The following is a 16,230-nucleotide window of genomic DNA, read 5'->3' as shown; positions in this document are numbered from 1 at the left end:
GCAAATATTAAACAAAATTAACATGTACATAATTATGAAACATCCTGCCTTGTGCCCTGTGTTGGCTGGGATTGGCTCCAGCAGACCCCCGTGACCCTGTATTAGGATATAGCGGGTTGGATAATGGATGGATGATTGGATAATTATGAAACAGCCAAAAGAGGTTTGGGTGGCAAAAATTGTGATCACCTAAAATGCTAGAATTCTATGAGAAAACAATCAAAGCATTTGGTAATAATGGTATATATAATACTAATTATCTTGAAAAGCCTTTGTCAAGGTAAATCTTGAAACGTTATTGATCACAGTGAAAGATGTGCAGAGTGTCAAGATGGTTGCAACGTAGAGCACAGAAAACAATGGCTTATGATATATGGAAGTGTTTTTTGTATTAAGTGATGCTAAAAGTGAGAAACCTCGGTGATTAGTTTTGGGGCTGAAGGTCTTTTTAATAGATACCAAAAATCTTGATAATAATATTATTAACAATGTTTATGTATGCAGACAAAACTAAAATATTGAGAATGGTGGATAGGCAAAGCTAAGACAGAATGAGATTTTGTCAGATATACTGTATGCCAGATGAAGTCTTTAAAATAAATAAACACACGTTGTACACTTATGAAGTAGAAATAGTGGATGTTATTGTAAAATGGGAGGGTGGGGATCTAAAATTTCAAAGTACACCTTATGAGAAGAATGCACTCTACTCCCAACTACTCACATTCATTTAGTGTACAGAAACAATTAAGAAGGGCAGTAAGGCATTGGACAGTAAGATGTTGTATAACATAGCGTGTGATGTCAAGTACAAGGTAATGTTTAAGTAATACAGTGCAATTATGAGGAATAACTTGAGCAAAATAAGACAATAGAAGGTCCAGAGAAAAGCTTATTCAAAATTCATTATTTTTATTTTAAGCAAGTAAAGATTGGGTGGCATGATGGTGCAGTGGTAGTGTTACTGCCTCACAGTAATGAGACCAGGGTTTGCGTCCTGGGTCCTCCCTACATGGAGTTTGCATGTTCTTCCCGTGTCTGTGTGGCTTCCTCCGAAAGTCCAAAGACATGCAGGTTAGGTGAATTGGTGGTACAAAATTGGCTCTAGTGTGTGGTTGTGGTGGGTGTGTGTTTGCCCTGAAATGGACTGGCACTCTGGCCAGGACCCAGGAAGCGAACTCAGGTCCCCAGGTCTCCCAACTGCAAGGCAGCAGCACTACCCACTGCGCCACCGTGCCGCCCTTAAAATATCAGTTTGATGATATTTTTCTAAAGTTAGGTTTATTGAAATCGATGAGCAATGCTAGACTAATTGGCCTGTTTTCCTCACCACTTTTTTATATCTTTCTTCCATGAGATTGTTTAGAAACCTTACTTGTTTGAAAATATTATGAATGCTAATTTCTGTGCATGCTGACCTATTTAGCATTTTGCACAGCTATATTATTGACTAGCTATGCTACTCATCTGAGATGGGTTGAAATCTAAGTTTGCAGTGCGCCATCTATTTGAATGGATTTTGTAATGCATGTAGTAATAAAATATATTGCATTTTTCATTCCAACAGATGGCACATCAAAAACATGAGCACTGCTTTTACAAATCCCATATCAAATGGCATATACTGTACAGTAACAGAGACACACAGATCCACAAATGCACACACAAATAGTTGTCCTTTTATTAAAGTGGATTTTTGTAGATGGGACATTTATCCAGACCAGGACTGATTCTTACATTATACTTCACCTTACCCACTGCTGGAGAAAATTTCATCTGGATTTATTATTTTATATTGTAGATATGGGGATAAAGTCAGGAATATTTTCTTAGAACACCCTGATTCCTAGACATGATTTAATATTTTCCCACTTTGTGTGTTTCTCCACATTTGCAGATGCCAAAGGCACTATAAGAGAGATTGTTCTTCCAAAGGGTCTGGATCTGGACCGGCCTAAGAGAACTCGGACATCATTTACTGCTGAGCAACTGTACCGATTGGAGGTGGAATTCCAGCGCTGCCAGTACGTAGTTGGGCGGGAGCGCACAGAGCTGGCACGGCAGCTGAACCTCTCTGAGACCCAGGTACTAAGGGGGTGTAGCACTCAGGTGATGGGATTTTTGCAGACACCTTGTCGATGGCATTTTTGATGTCTCTTTGCAACTGCTTTGGCTTATGTTATGGATGCTTTTGTATTATACTATACCCAGTAAGGTGGATTGGCACATGTTAGAGATAGGAATCAATATATTATATAAGTTATGTATTTACTAGCAATTCTTTCTTATCATTCAGTATCAGTTTCATATTATTTTCACCATGCAGTTGATGGAAACTCTAAGTAAATACAGGGAAAATTCCATTACAACGAATATCTTTACAACAAAATTTTCATTACAGCGAAGTATTTTTATGGACCTGACAGTTTCCCCATATGACACGAGTCTATAGAAATCTCGTTATTACAAAAAACATTCAGCAGATACTTTCATTACAACGAAGTGCCCAAAAGACCTTGAAATGGACTGAATGAATCATCCACAGAGCAGTTAGTTCTGTGGTCGCAGCTCAGTTGTGCACAACGATCCCCAACAGAAACATTGTAAAAACAATTTTCTTTCTTCGAACTTTCCTCGTACTGTTTTTTTTTTTTTGCTGTTTTAGTTTTCGGTGGTTTTCAGTGATGCCTTTTTGCTTATTGCTCGTCAACATTTAAAAAACATCCATTGGAATTTAACTCATTGCCACCCTCCTATAGAAATGAAAAAAAAAAAACTTTACATTTTTGCGTTTCTTGATTCGGCATAAAGAAAAAAGATGTTGCCAGTGAATTTGGAATTTCGTCATCGACGCTGTCAACTTTCTTGAAAGACCGAGCAAATAATGAAGAAAAATCTCAGGTTGCAAACATATGGGACCTGCTGCATTTGAAGATGTCGAAAAAGCCGTTTTTATGTGGTTAAGTGATGCTTGTTCAAGAAACATTCCTATTAATGCGGCACTCATTCAAGAAAATGTCAGGTTTTTAAACTCTCTTGGGACCTCCCCCAACTGGACAACACGCCAAAGAACATCCCGAAGTGCAATCACCACATCTGTGGAAGACTGTTTATCCATTGACGGGGCAACAGCAGGCTCAACGCTCTGTTGCGGCTCTTCACCGAAGCAAACAGAAAAGATCTCGATGGATGATGCAAGGAAAATTGTAAATGCAGGGAACAGGATTACTTGGCCACTAACCTGGCCACAACCCTGCCTGACTGCTGTGTCTGTGTATAGGAGAGTGGCAGATCACGCTACAATAAATAACCTTGCTGTTCCTGTTTCAAGCTGAATAAAGCTGGTTTCGCTAAAGTACTGAGATTCAGCCTCGTGTTTTGGGGTGTAAGACAGGGACTTATAGCATGACCCAGATCTTTTAGGATTTTTTTCTGTGGGGCTTCACTGCAACGCCATGAGCCTGCTGTTGCCCAGCCCTGGCAACGGACAAACAATCTTCCACAGATGCGGCACTTCGGCTTGTTGCTCCGTTGGGTGGGGGGTGTTGGGGGAATCCCAAAAGAGTTCAGAAACCTCACAATATGAAGAAGAAGAAAAAGATGATTTGGCTTCTGATTGATAACTGTGCTGCCCACAACATGCTTCCACATTTAGATAATGTTTGCATTGAATTCTTCTCACCCAATTGCACAGCAGTGCTTCAGTCATTGGATTTGGGCATCATTCGCACCCTGAAGGTGTATTATCACAAGGAAATGCTGAGAAACATTCTCGTCAGCATAACTTGTAGACAGGAGGAGATTAAAATGAACACGAAAGAAGCAATTGAAATGATTGCAAATGCCTGGACACAATTGAAAGAAAGCACTATAGTGACAAATACAGAATATCATTACGACAAAATTTTCATTACAACGAAATATTTTTTAGGTCCCTGGCAGTTCGTTGTAACGGAATTGTACCTGTAGTATAAAATGCCTTTACAGATGACTTGACTGTTTAATAATGAGAGATAAACACTAGAAAAAAATGACATCAATTTATTGATATGGCTGTGAAACCGTTTAGCTGTGTAAGCAGTGCGGCCTGACTTATTAAGAATCCTGGACTGATTCACTTATCTGGTGGTTTTTTGATGTATGGTTGCTCTGCATATTCATTTTTGGTTTGTGGTGTATATGTATTAAGTTGAATACAAAGTCATTGCAGTTAACAGTGAATATAGCCAATGCACACTGGAAAACCTGCTCTGGAGTCTTTAATTTGGTCAAAGTTGATTTATTCCGCTTGAGTAGAAATAGAAATGTCATGTTTATGTTTCATCACAATATATCCTATCTGTTTACAATTTGGCATACTTAACTGAACCGAAAGGGATACTGGGGAAAAATTTAAGCTTTAATTTGTTGTGAGTGCATTGTTTTCTTTTATTGTTTTTTTTTTTTTTTTGAGTGAAGCATAAGAGTCACTTTAGATCAAATCAGTGTTCCCTCTGGAGTAACTAGTACTGGTAGTATTTTGGTCCATCTACATAGCAATCTTGAAAAGAAGTAAAATTGGTGCATACTTAGTTGTAGCACAGTTTTACGAAGAGAACAGAGTCTTTATGAAGCAATTACTGTAGAGTTTGGGTAGCACAGTAGTATTGTATTGGCCCTCAGTTTGATTCTAAACTAAGGTCTCATTTATGTTTTCCATGTCCCTTTGCTGCAGGGGATGTCCAAATACATGCTTTTAGCTTAGTTAATGTATCTAGTTTTCTCCACTTTATGGTTCTGTGTGCGTTACTGTGTTTTTATGTACCTTTGAACTGGCATCTCTTCTAGGGCTGGTTCATGCTGTGTGCTCATTCTTGTCCTGTATGCAGTATATTCTGACTTTTGGTTACACTGAGTTGAAAGTAAGTCAGTAAGAAGAATTATTCAAACTCACTGTCTTCCTATATTGATTTTGCCAATGATTTTATCTAATAAGAACTTATGAAAGTGAATAGAGATATTTTGCTCATACAGAAATTGCCCAGCATTAAATAAATTAGGTCTTCACCTTTAGTCTGTGATCATGAATTTCTGAAAATGTTAATTTGGAATCACAAAAGACTGCAACTTGTTCAGGCAACATCAGGCACAAGGCAGGAACCAACTAGTTGTCATCATTTCTTGACAAAACAAAGGGAATGGGAAAAGTGTCTGTGCTGCCTTGTACTGTATGGAGTAACCCATGATGATTTATACATAATGCATCATCCATTACTGAATTGCTTCATTGAGAGTGTGCACATAGATGTCCATCGTATGATTTGGCAACGTATATGGGGATTTCTACTGTTTACTGTGGGGAAAGGCATTGCCTCAAACTCTAAAATACTCTGATGAAGTAAATGGTTGTTTTATTTAAACTTAAATTGGGTAGAGTTTCTTCAGGAGACAAGGTCTGGCGCCAGGCCCAGCCACTCCCTGAACGGAAGCTGAATGTTCTCCCTGTGTTTGTAAACCTGCATGAAAAAGATGCATGATATGTTAATTTCACATGCTCAATTAACCTTCTATATACAGTATGAGTGAATATCCTGTCTGATGGACTTGCATGGTGTTCAACATTTGCTCCTGCGTTGCATTTGATGCTGCTATGGTAGGCTTCAACCCCCATTCCCTTGATGTATATTATGTGATCTTGAGAATATTATGTTATTCTTTATAACACAAAGTGGTGATTTTTTTCCCCCAATTTTATTTTCTTTTTAATTTTTGATTCTTCACAAATAACATGCTTCAGAAGAAAGTTAAAAAAGTGGCATTCATTATTTTACAAAGTCAATGCACCATTTATCTTCACATTGATGGTCATTGAAAATAGTGCAAAATGTACAGCACACACGCACAATCATGTGCTATACACACAGATACAAATCCATTCACACAAGCAGCCCAATTACCAATCAATATTTTCTGAAACTACATGCTTTAAATGGCAGCATACTGGCACAGCAAGTAGAGTTTCCACATCACGTTGGTTGGCCCTGAGTATCACCCCCAGCTGGGGAGTGAGTGCTGAATACGTGTTCACACAATATTCCTGTATGAAGACATGCAGTTAGGTTGATTGGAAAGCCCACACTGGCTCAGTCGAAGTGTACCCTGTTGCCTTGCCAGAGGTTTGTTCCAGGTACAAGTTCCCTGTACTCCTGCTCTAGAAAAAGTCATTTTTTCTTTCATTTTCATATTCGCTTAATCTAGTTGAGGGTTGTAGGGGGCAGGAATCTACCTAAGCAGCACTGGGTGCAGGGCAAGAAATAACCTTGGGTAGAATGTTAGTCCATTTAAGAGCACATTCAAGCACACACTTACACTCTCATTTGCAAATTTCAGTTATGCTAACCAGTGAACCTTTGGCGATGTGAGAGGACAATTTCACAAGGACAATGACCAGGTGTGGAATTTGAACCCAAGACACCCAAGCTAGAATGTCTTTCCTAGACAAATGTTGAAAAACAACAGACCGATAGTAATATCTCAAGATTGTGGAACATGCTGGACTACAAAAAGTGATTATTCAATTTTTATACATAATACTTTTGAAAAAGTACACAAGCTATAAACAAGACTCACATTAGCCTTGTTGAGTATCCCACTGAACAAAGCTAGGTTTTTATTTTGCCTTTTGTTCCTGGAAGTATTAGGGGACAAGTGAATTTTGTCAGCAGTATTTCTACTCACTTTAATGTGTTGTCTATTACCGGTAGACTATCACACTTTAAAAGACTCACTGGTGACATTCGGTTAGACTACAAGAGTTTGCACCAGTAGATTGAGGTATTATCAATTAGTACTTTAAATCTTTCAAAAATGAGGGACATTCAAAAATGTTTCTGCACTTTTATATTTTCATTGGAAATGTTGAAGGCGGGAGGAGTAGTAATTGGGAATTAAAATGTTGGTACCATGCTGGGAAAATTGCATCATAAACGAAGGTGACCATGTAGAAAAGTGATGTCATTTGTTTTTGAAATTCTTAATAAATATAGTTTAAAAAAGTGTAGAAACTTTTTGAATGTCCCTCATATTTTAAAATAATATGCCTTGCTTTTACATAAAAGTCAGTTAATCTGTTTGGAATGTTAAATGATATGCACATTCTGTAAAATTTTGTAATACTGCATTAGGAAATTCTGCTGTGTGTTAAATGTGTGGTCCTTAACAATAACAATAAGTGTGTTATTGTTAGGTCCTTGCTTAATGATGGCTTTTTTCATTATAGCACATTTTACCCATATACTGTATATGTATACTGTATAGTATATATTTTAGGTAAACAAGGGTGCACAGTAGATGGTGGTGATACTGTTTGCATGTTGAATATATGATTTGTCTAATTTTAATCACATGTTTCTAAACAGGGTGACTAATTAAAGTTTTTACTAAATTGAAAAGCATATTATCCATTTCATACTCCAGTGTGAAGTATGGGCATGGTGGGTCTACTTAAGAAGGTGTACTAAGTCCCTTCTCTGAGTAATCTTACAAGTCAATTATTTTATCTGTTTTTCATGCCTCTCACAGCTATGAAGGTCTAACAGGGAATGTTTTATTCTTTAAATAAAGAGTTTAACTTTCCTCTAAGCCTGATATGGGCACTGGTTTGTGTTTATAAGCACCTTGAGTTGCATGTTAATGTATGATAAGGTGCTATATAAATAAGGTTATTATTATCATTATATTTCCACTTGGCAGCTTGTAGAAGGTGTGATTTTGTGAGTGGTGTTTGACAACATTGCACTGAACCTTTGTTTGTTTCGTCCAGTTCTCATCTTTGGCATTCATTATTCATGCAGCAACCTCTTAAAAGGAAAGGTAAGCTATTTACATGATATTGAAGGGGCAGTGAAAGTTAATATGCAAGATGGTATGTGGTTGCCTGGCTTTCAGATGCTGACCACTGATCAGAAAATTCTGAAATCCCAAAGCACTGTTTTCATTTGAGAAAATTAGTGTCTAGTTTGAACTAGTAAACTATGCCTTCCTTACAGTTATTTCCTGTTTAATATGGTAAATATTTTGAAGATGCTCCCAGTATTTGGTTTCCTCAAAAATGTTACTGTAAATGTTTCATGCCTGTGAGATAATAGAAATGTGTTTTTCAGCATTTTGCAAAGTTGATTAATTTTTTTTTATATAAAATCTTTAATTTTTTACTTTCTTTTGTTTATTTTGCCTTCTTTTTGTAATTCTTTTTAGCTATTACAATTGCAAAGCACTTTGAGCCACAATCATATATGGAATGTTTTATTCACGTAAATACATATTATTGTTGTTTTAATGCCTGATAAGATTTGATTGTCTTAATTTTACCAAAATAGTTTTTAAAAGAGAAACCAGTTTTTAAGCAATAGTTACAGATGTTCATTGCATCTTTGTGGATATCAAATATTGTTTGTTGTGCTAAGAATAGATAGATAGATAGATAGATAGATAGATAGATAGATAGATAGATAGATAGATAGATAGATAGATAGATAGATAGATAGATAGATAGATAGGCAGGCAGGCAGGCAGGCAGGCAGACAGACATGGTAGTGCTGCTGCTTTGCAGTAAGGAGATTGTGGGTTCGCTTCCCGGTTCCTTCCTGTGTGGATAGCGCTTTGAGTACTGAGAAAAGCGCTATATAAATGTAATGAATGAATAATGAATGAAAGAAAATTCACATACTCCAGCAGCAGCATACTGATAAAAACAATATTAATTAAATAGCAATAAAAGCGTAGTGCAAGCTAAAAAATGCAAGGTGGAGAGTGCAAGGCAGGTATAATAGTCAATAATATTGTATAGTGTTAACATTTAAACCTCCCCCACCCCCCCACGGGTGGAACTGAATAGTCAGAATAATGGGCAGGTATCTTTTTCAAACCCACTAAAGAAACAGAACTTATATATAGGAATGGTTTAAAAGTCCACCTAGGGATAATAATGCATTAAAAGCTACTTTTCAATTCTTGCGTAACATCTAATCAATAAGCCCATTCAAAGTAACTACTCTCACTGATTGGAGATGGTACATCCATGGATCCGGGTACATCACTCCTATAAATCTACAGTACAGGTAGGTTGACTGTTGATCCCTCACTGATCCCGTCTGAATGTGGAATGTGCAGGTTTTGTGCCATGTAATGGACTGGAACCCCATTCAGAACTGATTCCTGCTTTGCACCCAGTGTTGCCAGGATATTCTTGGCAGCTCAGAAACCTGAACTGGATTTAACTTTGTCTGTTATACCAACCCCAGTCTGTTACTGGTGTATTTTTGCCACAAATGCTATTAATTGGAGTTTTTGCTTTCCTTTTCTCTGTTGTCAACTTACTAGTTCACAATTGCAAATTTAATTTTTCCATTATTGTCATGTTAATCAAATTGAAGTTGCTCTTTTTTATATATCTAATTGATTTTATTTCATTATTCTTTATTATTTACATTATAACTCTAAGCCTACACCAATGCTCTGAGTCTGTACTCAGTGATGTGAACTGTTCAAAATAAACTGTATTGATATGATTAAGTTGTTGTTTTGAGGATGTTATGTTATTTTTCCATTATTTCCTAGATATGATTTAAGAACTGACAAAATACTGTATTACACTTTAGTTTTGACTACTGGAACTTTATTACATAAAGAATATGTGCCTTTCCCTTCACTCTAGATCAGGGGTGTCAAACTCCGGTCCTGGAGGGCCATAATGGCTGCAGGTTTTCATTCTAACCACCTTCTTAATTAGTGACATGCTTTTGCTGCTAATTAGCTTCTTTTGCCTTAGTTTTAATTAACTCAATTCAGACCCCTTAGTTTCTTCTGTTTCCTTAATTAGCAGCCAAACAATAATGAGACACAAAATGAACAAACAGGTGATGATGGTCTCATTAAGTTTGATCTCTCAAGTCAATAATCAGAAACAGAAAATCAGCAGTTTGGGAAATGTCTGCTGTAGTAGAAAGAGAGCAGCAGCAAGCCGAGGAATTAAGTAATTCCTCAGGTTTAATTAACAGCAAGAAGTGGCTTCTCATTAAGAAACTGGTTAGAGTGAATTTGGTTGGAGTTTGAAACCCTAGTTTAGCTGGTCATCTGTTGGCTCGTTTCACATCACATTTCTGTTTGGCTGCCATTTAATGAAGAAAAGAATCAATTGAGAGGACTGAATCCTTAAAAACAGGGCTATTAAAATGAAGGGAAAAGGAGTTAATTAGCAGTGAAAACTGGTCACTGATTAGGAAAAGGGTTACAATGAAAACCTGCAGCCACTGCAGCCCTCCAGGCCTGGAGTTTGACACCTGTGCTCTAGATGATGCAAATTAGACTTGTTAATTTTGCAACCAGAGTGATTATTTGGTTAAAGATTTTTAAAACCAGAATGTCACTGAATAAAATTACTTCTGGCTCATTTAGTTACAATGAAACTTCACAGAGTAAGCAGCATTTCTGTTCTGGAGGGACTGAAACCACCATATTGTGTCTTCGATTATAGATATACAAAGGATAATCTTTATATGCAAAGACCTTACTTATTTGCAGCATTCTTAGGAGCACAGGGCAAACTAAAATGCATATTTTTTTATTCTAACTGATCTCCATTTAAAGCATATCATTAATATCCACTAACAAAAACAAAAAACGTAGGTGAATAATCCTGAGATTGTACAGAACTTTACTTTCAACAAATAAAGAACAGATACATCTAGAAATAGCCTTGTTTTGAATATCTGTATGCATGCACAGGTATAATATGATGATGCTGATGAAAGCAGCATAGAAAAAGTTTTCTCTCATTAGCACACTGAATCTCCTCTCTGTAATGACATGAAAAAGTGCATTTTTCTGAAGACCAAAAGACTGGTAACACTTTTTTCATTGGTTAATAAATTGACTTTGTTGTATGATATCTCAAAGTACTTTTAATAATTAGGAATGATTTTTTCATTGGAGGATGCATTGCTAGATTGGATAAATCTGTTTTATTTTTAGAAGAACTAATTATTAACTAAAACCAAAATATGGCATTACCTGCCCCTCTTCACTACATCATTTAGTCCTTAATTAGTCCTTAAATTTCCTTTGGGATCTATCTATCTATCTATCTATCTATCTATCTATCTATCTATCTATCTATCTATCTATCTATCTATCTATCTATCTATCTATCTATTTCACACTTTTCTGTAAAGAAAAATGAGGATTCAGAAAAATGACAGATGAATGGAATTACAGTTTATAGTAATACAGTTTGTTTCTCAGCACATCACTTTGACATGACTTCTCTGAATGTCATTGAACTAGCCACAAAAAGACCGAAACAATGCAACTTTTCTCACAAAAACTACAGAGGTGCAGTCAGGCAAAATGACCTTAAATAAAATATCAGCAAGAAGCAAATAAAAGATGGCCCCTTTACATAGATTTAATTAGCAAGAGTATATTTCAAATGAAACTTACCTGTATGTGTTGTTGCACAATATTCTTTTGTGATTGTGTAGTCCTTAATTTGCCTGTATGTCATACATGATGTTTATATGTATAATAACAATACCACCCATGGATTCATTTATTTGCAAAACTGCTTGTTTGAACAATAGGTTGTTAAGAGCCAAAGCTTAAATAATATATTAAAAATTGTTGCACAGTAACAATGGTGTTTGTTTGTTTTTTCTCCCACAACCACAGAGACATGTAGGACAATTTAACTGTGATTCTAAATGGCCAAAATGTATGTACATCTGTCATGTGATGGACTGGTACACCATTCAGAGTTGCTTTCTATCTTGCACCTAAAGCCATGGAACATTTGGATTAAACCTAAAATTCTCAGATTTACTGCATACAATTAAGTGTTACAGTTGATGGAACCTATTAAAGCAGCACTGGGAACAAGACGGGTTCCTATCCCGGACAGGACACCAGTCCACTGCAGGGCCTACACATCAAGACACCAGCATTATGACAATTCAGAATCACCTGTTAACCTAACAGTCACATCTTGAGAGATGTAGGAGGAAAACTCATGCAGGCATAGGAACATTGTGCCGACTCCACACAGACAACCACCAGCTGTAGCATTTGATTCTATAACAGTAATATACCTTTGCATGTGTAATATATTATATTCATTAATTCACTGTCAAAGTTACTTTATCTAAATCATTGGTCTATTGAGAATGGAGGTGGGGAAGGGGGTATCAGATGTGTTTTTTTATTCTTTTGCATTCATTTGGCAGTTTCTTTTAACCTTTATTTATTTTTCCAATGTTTTGTGGTCATTTATATAACAACATTATTCTTTTTTCTTTGAAAACATCTGTCTGTCTGTCTGTCTGTCGGTTTGTCTGTCTGTCTGTTACATCACTTACACTACTTGTGGTCTATATGAATAAATAGCGAAGCATTATATGCATTTGTCAGTCGCAAATTACTTTGGATTCACAATGTCAGGCGTTTAGCATTTTCTGTTCCAGTAAAACTGCATTTTTTATTATTGGTGTGGAAGCAAGCAAACAACAAACGTCTATCAAAACATTCATTTAATTTCAATGATCTAATTATCTATTTAGGGACAGAAACTAATTTAGGAAAAAAATGTGTGTGTACTAACACCTCACTGTACGTGTTTGTTACCAGTACAAATGTTATTTAAGAAATAAACCTCACTGCCTGCGAATTAATTTCATTGCAAATACATACTTAATACAAACTTACCATATGTGTACATTTGCTGTACATACGGCATATCCTATATTAGTTCGTACTGTATATCTTTCCTCGACGTAACAGTGCGCTATAAACTTCTGATATAGATAAACGCAAGATTTCATCAGTTTAATTTGGTACAAACAGTGATGTTTATTTTTCCTTTAAAACTGCTTATCACAAACGATTCGATGGCAATATAAAAAATGTAAAGACTGAATTAAACAGTTTTGCCAAATTAAAGCATATCTGACTTAATGACAAGACTTTCAGGCAAGGATTCATTCTTTCATATACATGTGCGCAAGTTCGTTAATGATTTTCACCTTTCAGAAGTATGCATTGTTGGGAAATTTCAAGCAATTAAAATATAGGCGAAAATTAATATATTGTAAGACCTGATTTACTTTTATTTACTTTGCATTTTGTAGCATAATTTGAAAGAGGGATTTACTTCTACAATTTCCTTTATTTAAGATTTTATTTATTTATTTATTTATTTGTTTGTTTGTTTATTTATTGTTTCATCCAGTTTACTGTTTAGTTTTAACGAACTATCCTGAGCAATGGAGTGCGATCTGCTTATGGCCGGCTGTGATACACATGCGCATAAACGCCCGCTCAGTTCAGGCTCCACCGGGCATAGTATTCGGGAGTGGTAATTGCCTGTTTGGCGGTAACAGGCGTTTCTACTGCTGCAAGAAGGGAAACACCACATCGAATTTGATTAATTAAATTAATCATACAGAGTTGCATTAGGAGAAATATGCTTATTTAACCATCTTAATAAAAGGCTATGCCTTATTTTTTAGATCGAAATCCATTCAATATCTGATATCATAACTGAGGCATTTCCTTGGCAAGCGTTTTAGGACGCAACCGTATGAAGGAGTTTATTAGATGCTAATCACAGTAATAGAAAAGACCAACTCTTGCAGATTGAAGAGCTGTTTTAGGAATGGTCCGTATATGGTGGGACAAATTTCTCGGTCTAGTTGTGTTCATTTTAGAACGGCCGTCACGGCAAATATTTCAGGGCTAGGTCTGCCTTGGAAGGCTTTTTTGTCTCTAAATGGTCAGCTTAACTGTGCATAAAAATTCAGTTTGGACCAAACGTCCAAACATCAGTGACAGTTTAATGCGGAGTAATTTGGATTTCATAAAGATACATTTAAGAACATCCCAACCTGAAAATACGACGAATGCATTTCGGTTTGACTGTAAATAGATTAAGAAAATAATGTGCAGTGTGTGGAAAATAGTTAAAATCAAAATGAACACACGCATCGTCAGTAAAAGAAGTTATACATATAAATATTGAGTGTCAATGTAATTCAACAGCCCCAGGTTCGTATCGCTCTCCAAAATAGTCGCTATTTATTTTCGGTAAATTCGGTGCTGCAACTGTCAGTGTTTAAATTGTTGTAAACTTCACAAATATAACATCTTAATTAAAGATCAGGCTCTCCGTTTCTCTTTGCGCTACACATTCACAAATCGCTTATTGATATTTCCGAAGTCGACACAAAAGAAGATACAGCAACAGTTTACTGTAAAAATTTGAACCTGAGTACAGAATAGCAAAATACGTTCAATTATAATTCATATGCCAAATATTATTAACAAACTGCGTTACTTAGTCATTCTGCACATTGCGGAACACCTCAGTTAAACGCTCCCTCGTTTGTTGTTTAATCTTCCGCTGAATTTAAGTGTAGCGCAGTGACCAGTAGTGCGCCTGCGCCGATTACAAACCTGTATTTGCATGTGTTTGGGTGATAGGGAGCTGATTGGTTTTTCTTTGAACAGTATGATAGTCTCTCAGATTTCACATTTTGAATGAGGTGTACTGTAAATATAATTTTCTGCGAACATTTATAACACAGAAAATCACTTATGTTTGTATACCGGCAACCTTTTATTTAAATAGTTTCAGTGGCAAGTGTTGATATAAAGAGTGGATGCAACGCAGACATCTGTGTTTTCAAATGTAATCTAAACAAGAGTTTGTCAAATAAAGCATAATTGACGACCATTAAAGGATACAACATTAACATAACATTATTTTGATTGCTGTTTCCATTTCAATTAAATATAACTGATCTTTTGCGTATCGGCACTGGATGGGCTGCCACTGCATCTGAGTACACACATTGGGCCAATTTAGAGTAACCAGTTCACTTATAAGTTGTGCTTTTATACGTTTTGTTTGTCCAAGGCCAAGCTCACACGCACCCTATGTGAACATGCAGCGTTTACAACCACCAGGCAGGGGTTCAAGCTTTGATTTGATTTCCATAAAGTGATACACCGGACTTTAACGTTTGAAGAACTTTCAAAAGCCTACGTGTTTTCCATTTTTTTCCTTTCGCCCATGATGTTTTGTTTTGCTAGTTCTTAAAGTACGCTCCTTGCTGCTCCTGTTTTCATAAATTCTTTTAAATAACCGTCGAGGTTAACAATCGCATGGATAAATAAAATACGTTTAATTATTAGTCAGTTGTTTTCGCAGCTTTCTTTTCCTTTTTTTAATTTAATGTACTTATCACATTTTTAATCCACAAAAATTGTTTATAACATATCAAGCCATTAAATAACTAAGTACAGAATACAATATTTGTATACTTCCATTAACTTGTCCAGAATGCTGTATACATTAAAAATATGAGGAACACAAAAATAACATAACATTTTAATTTATTAAATTACGTTTTCATTACGTCTGATTGTAAATAATTACACACAAATTAAAATTCAGGCAGTAACTGCGTAACAAGGCGGAAAAAAAACACATTACATTACGGATGATAAGAGTGTGGATGTGTTAGTGAGGGCGCCTTCTCATGGGCAGGGTTGGTTCCAGCCTTGCGGCGCTGTAGGAACAGGCGGCGACTCCACGCTAACAACCCACTTGCGAGAGATGTTCTGTTACATCGGTGTATATTTCTTATCTATCTATCGCTCTAGATAGGCCTATAAGAAAGACGCGGAAAAGATTGGTTCGAAATTGACGAGAATAACGGGACGAGAATAAATTGTATCCGTCATCTCACGTTTCTGATATTCAACACATTTTTAAAATTTAAGGCACTAGTGCTAACCTCTGTGCCATCTCACAGCTCCCCGAACAATGATATAGCAACGGAATATTGCCAAACATGATTAATCAAATTGTTTGTCTTAAGCATACATCCCACCAGCGTCGGGTGCAAGGCAGTAACCAGCTATGGACAAGGGTGCAGAGTCTATTGTGAGACATATTCATATCCTTTCTGCGTGACATGAAAGAAAAACCCATACCAACACAGGGAGAATATGCAAATACAGGGCGGAACCAAGGATTTGTACCCATGAGGAATCAAATCTAATCACTGTGAAAACGTGACGTTTAAAAATCGTTTAGTGACATAAAATATAACAGTTTTTGAAACGATAGATAGATAGATAGATAGATAGATAGATAGATAGATAGATAGATAGATAGATCAGAGTTGTTTGCTTTAT

At 36.2% G+C, this 16,230-nt stretch overlaps 1 protein-coding gene across 1 annotated transcript in view; it reads left to right on the top strand.

The window, feature by feature from the left end:
* The window catches only part of vax2 (ventral anterior homeobox 2), a 113,877-nt gene that overhangs the window by 12,145 nt on the left and 85,502 nt on the right, over positions 1-16,230 (top strand). Inside the window, exon 2 of the mRNA XM_028802854.2 lies at positions 1,898-2,085. Coding sequence (XP_028658687.1) covers positions 1,898-2,085 — 188 coding nt within the window. The remainder of the gene's footprint in view (positions 1-1,897; positions 2,086-16,230) is intronic.

Source organism: Erpetoichthys calabaricus, chromosome 5, assembly GCF_900747795.2.
Source record: "Erpetoichthys calabaricus chromosome 5, fErpCal1.3, whole genome shotgun sequence".
In the NCBI taxonomy this organism is placed as follows: Eukaryota; Metazoa; Chordata; class Cladistia; order Polypteriformes; family Polypteridae; genus Erpetoichthys; species Erpetoichthys calabaricus.
Note: the sequence above shows the minus strand (reverse complement) of the source record. Positions and strands in the feature narration are given on the sequence as shown.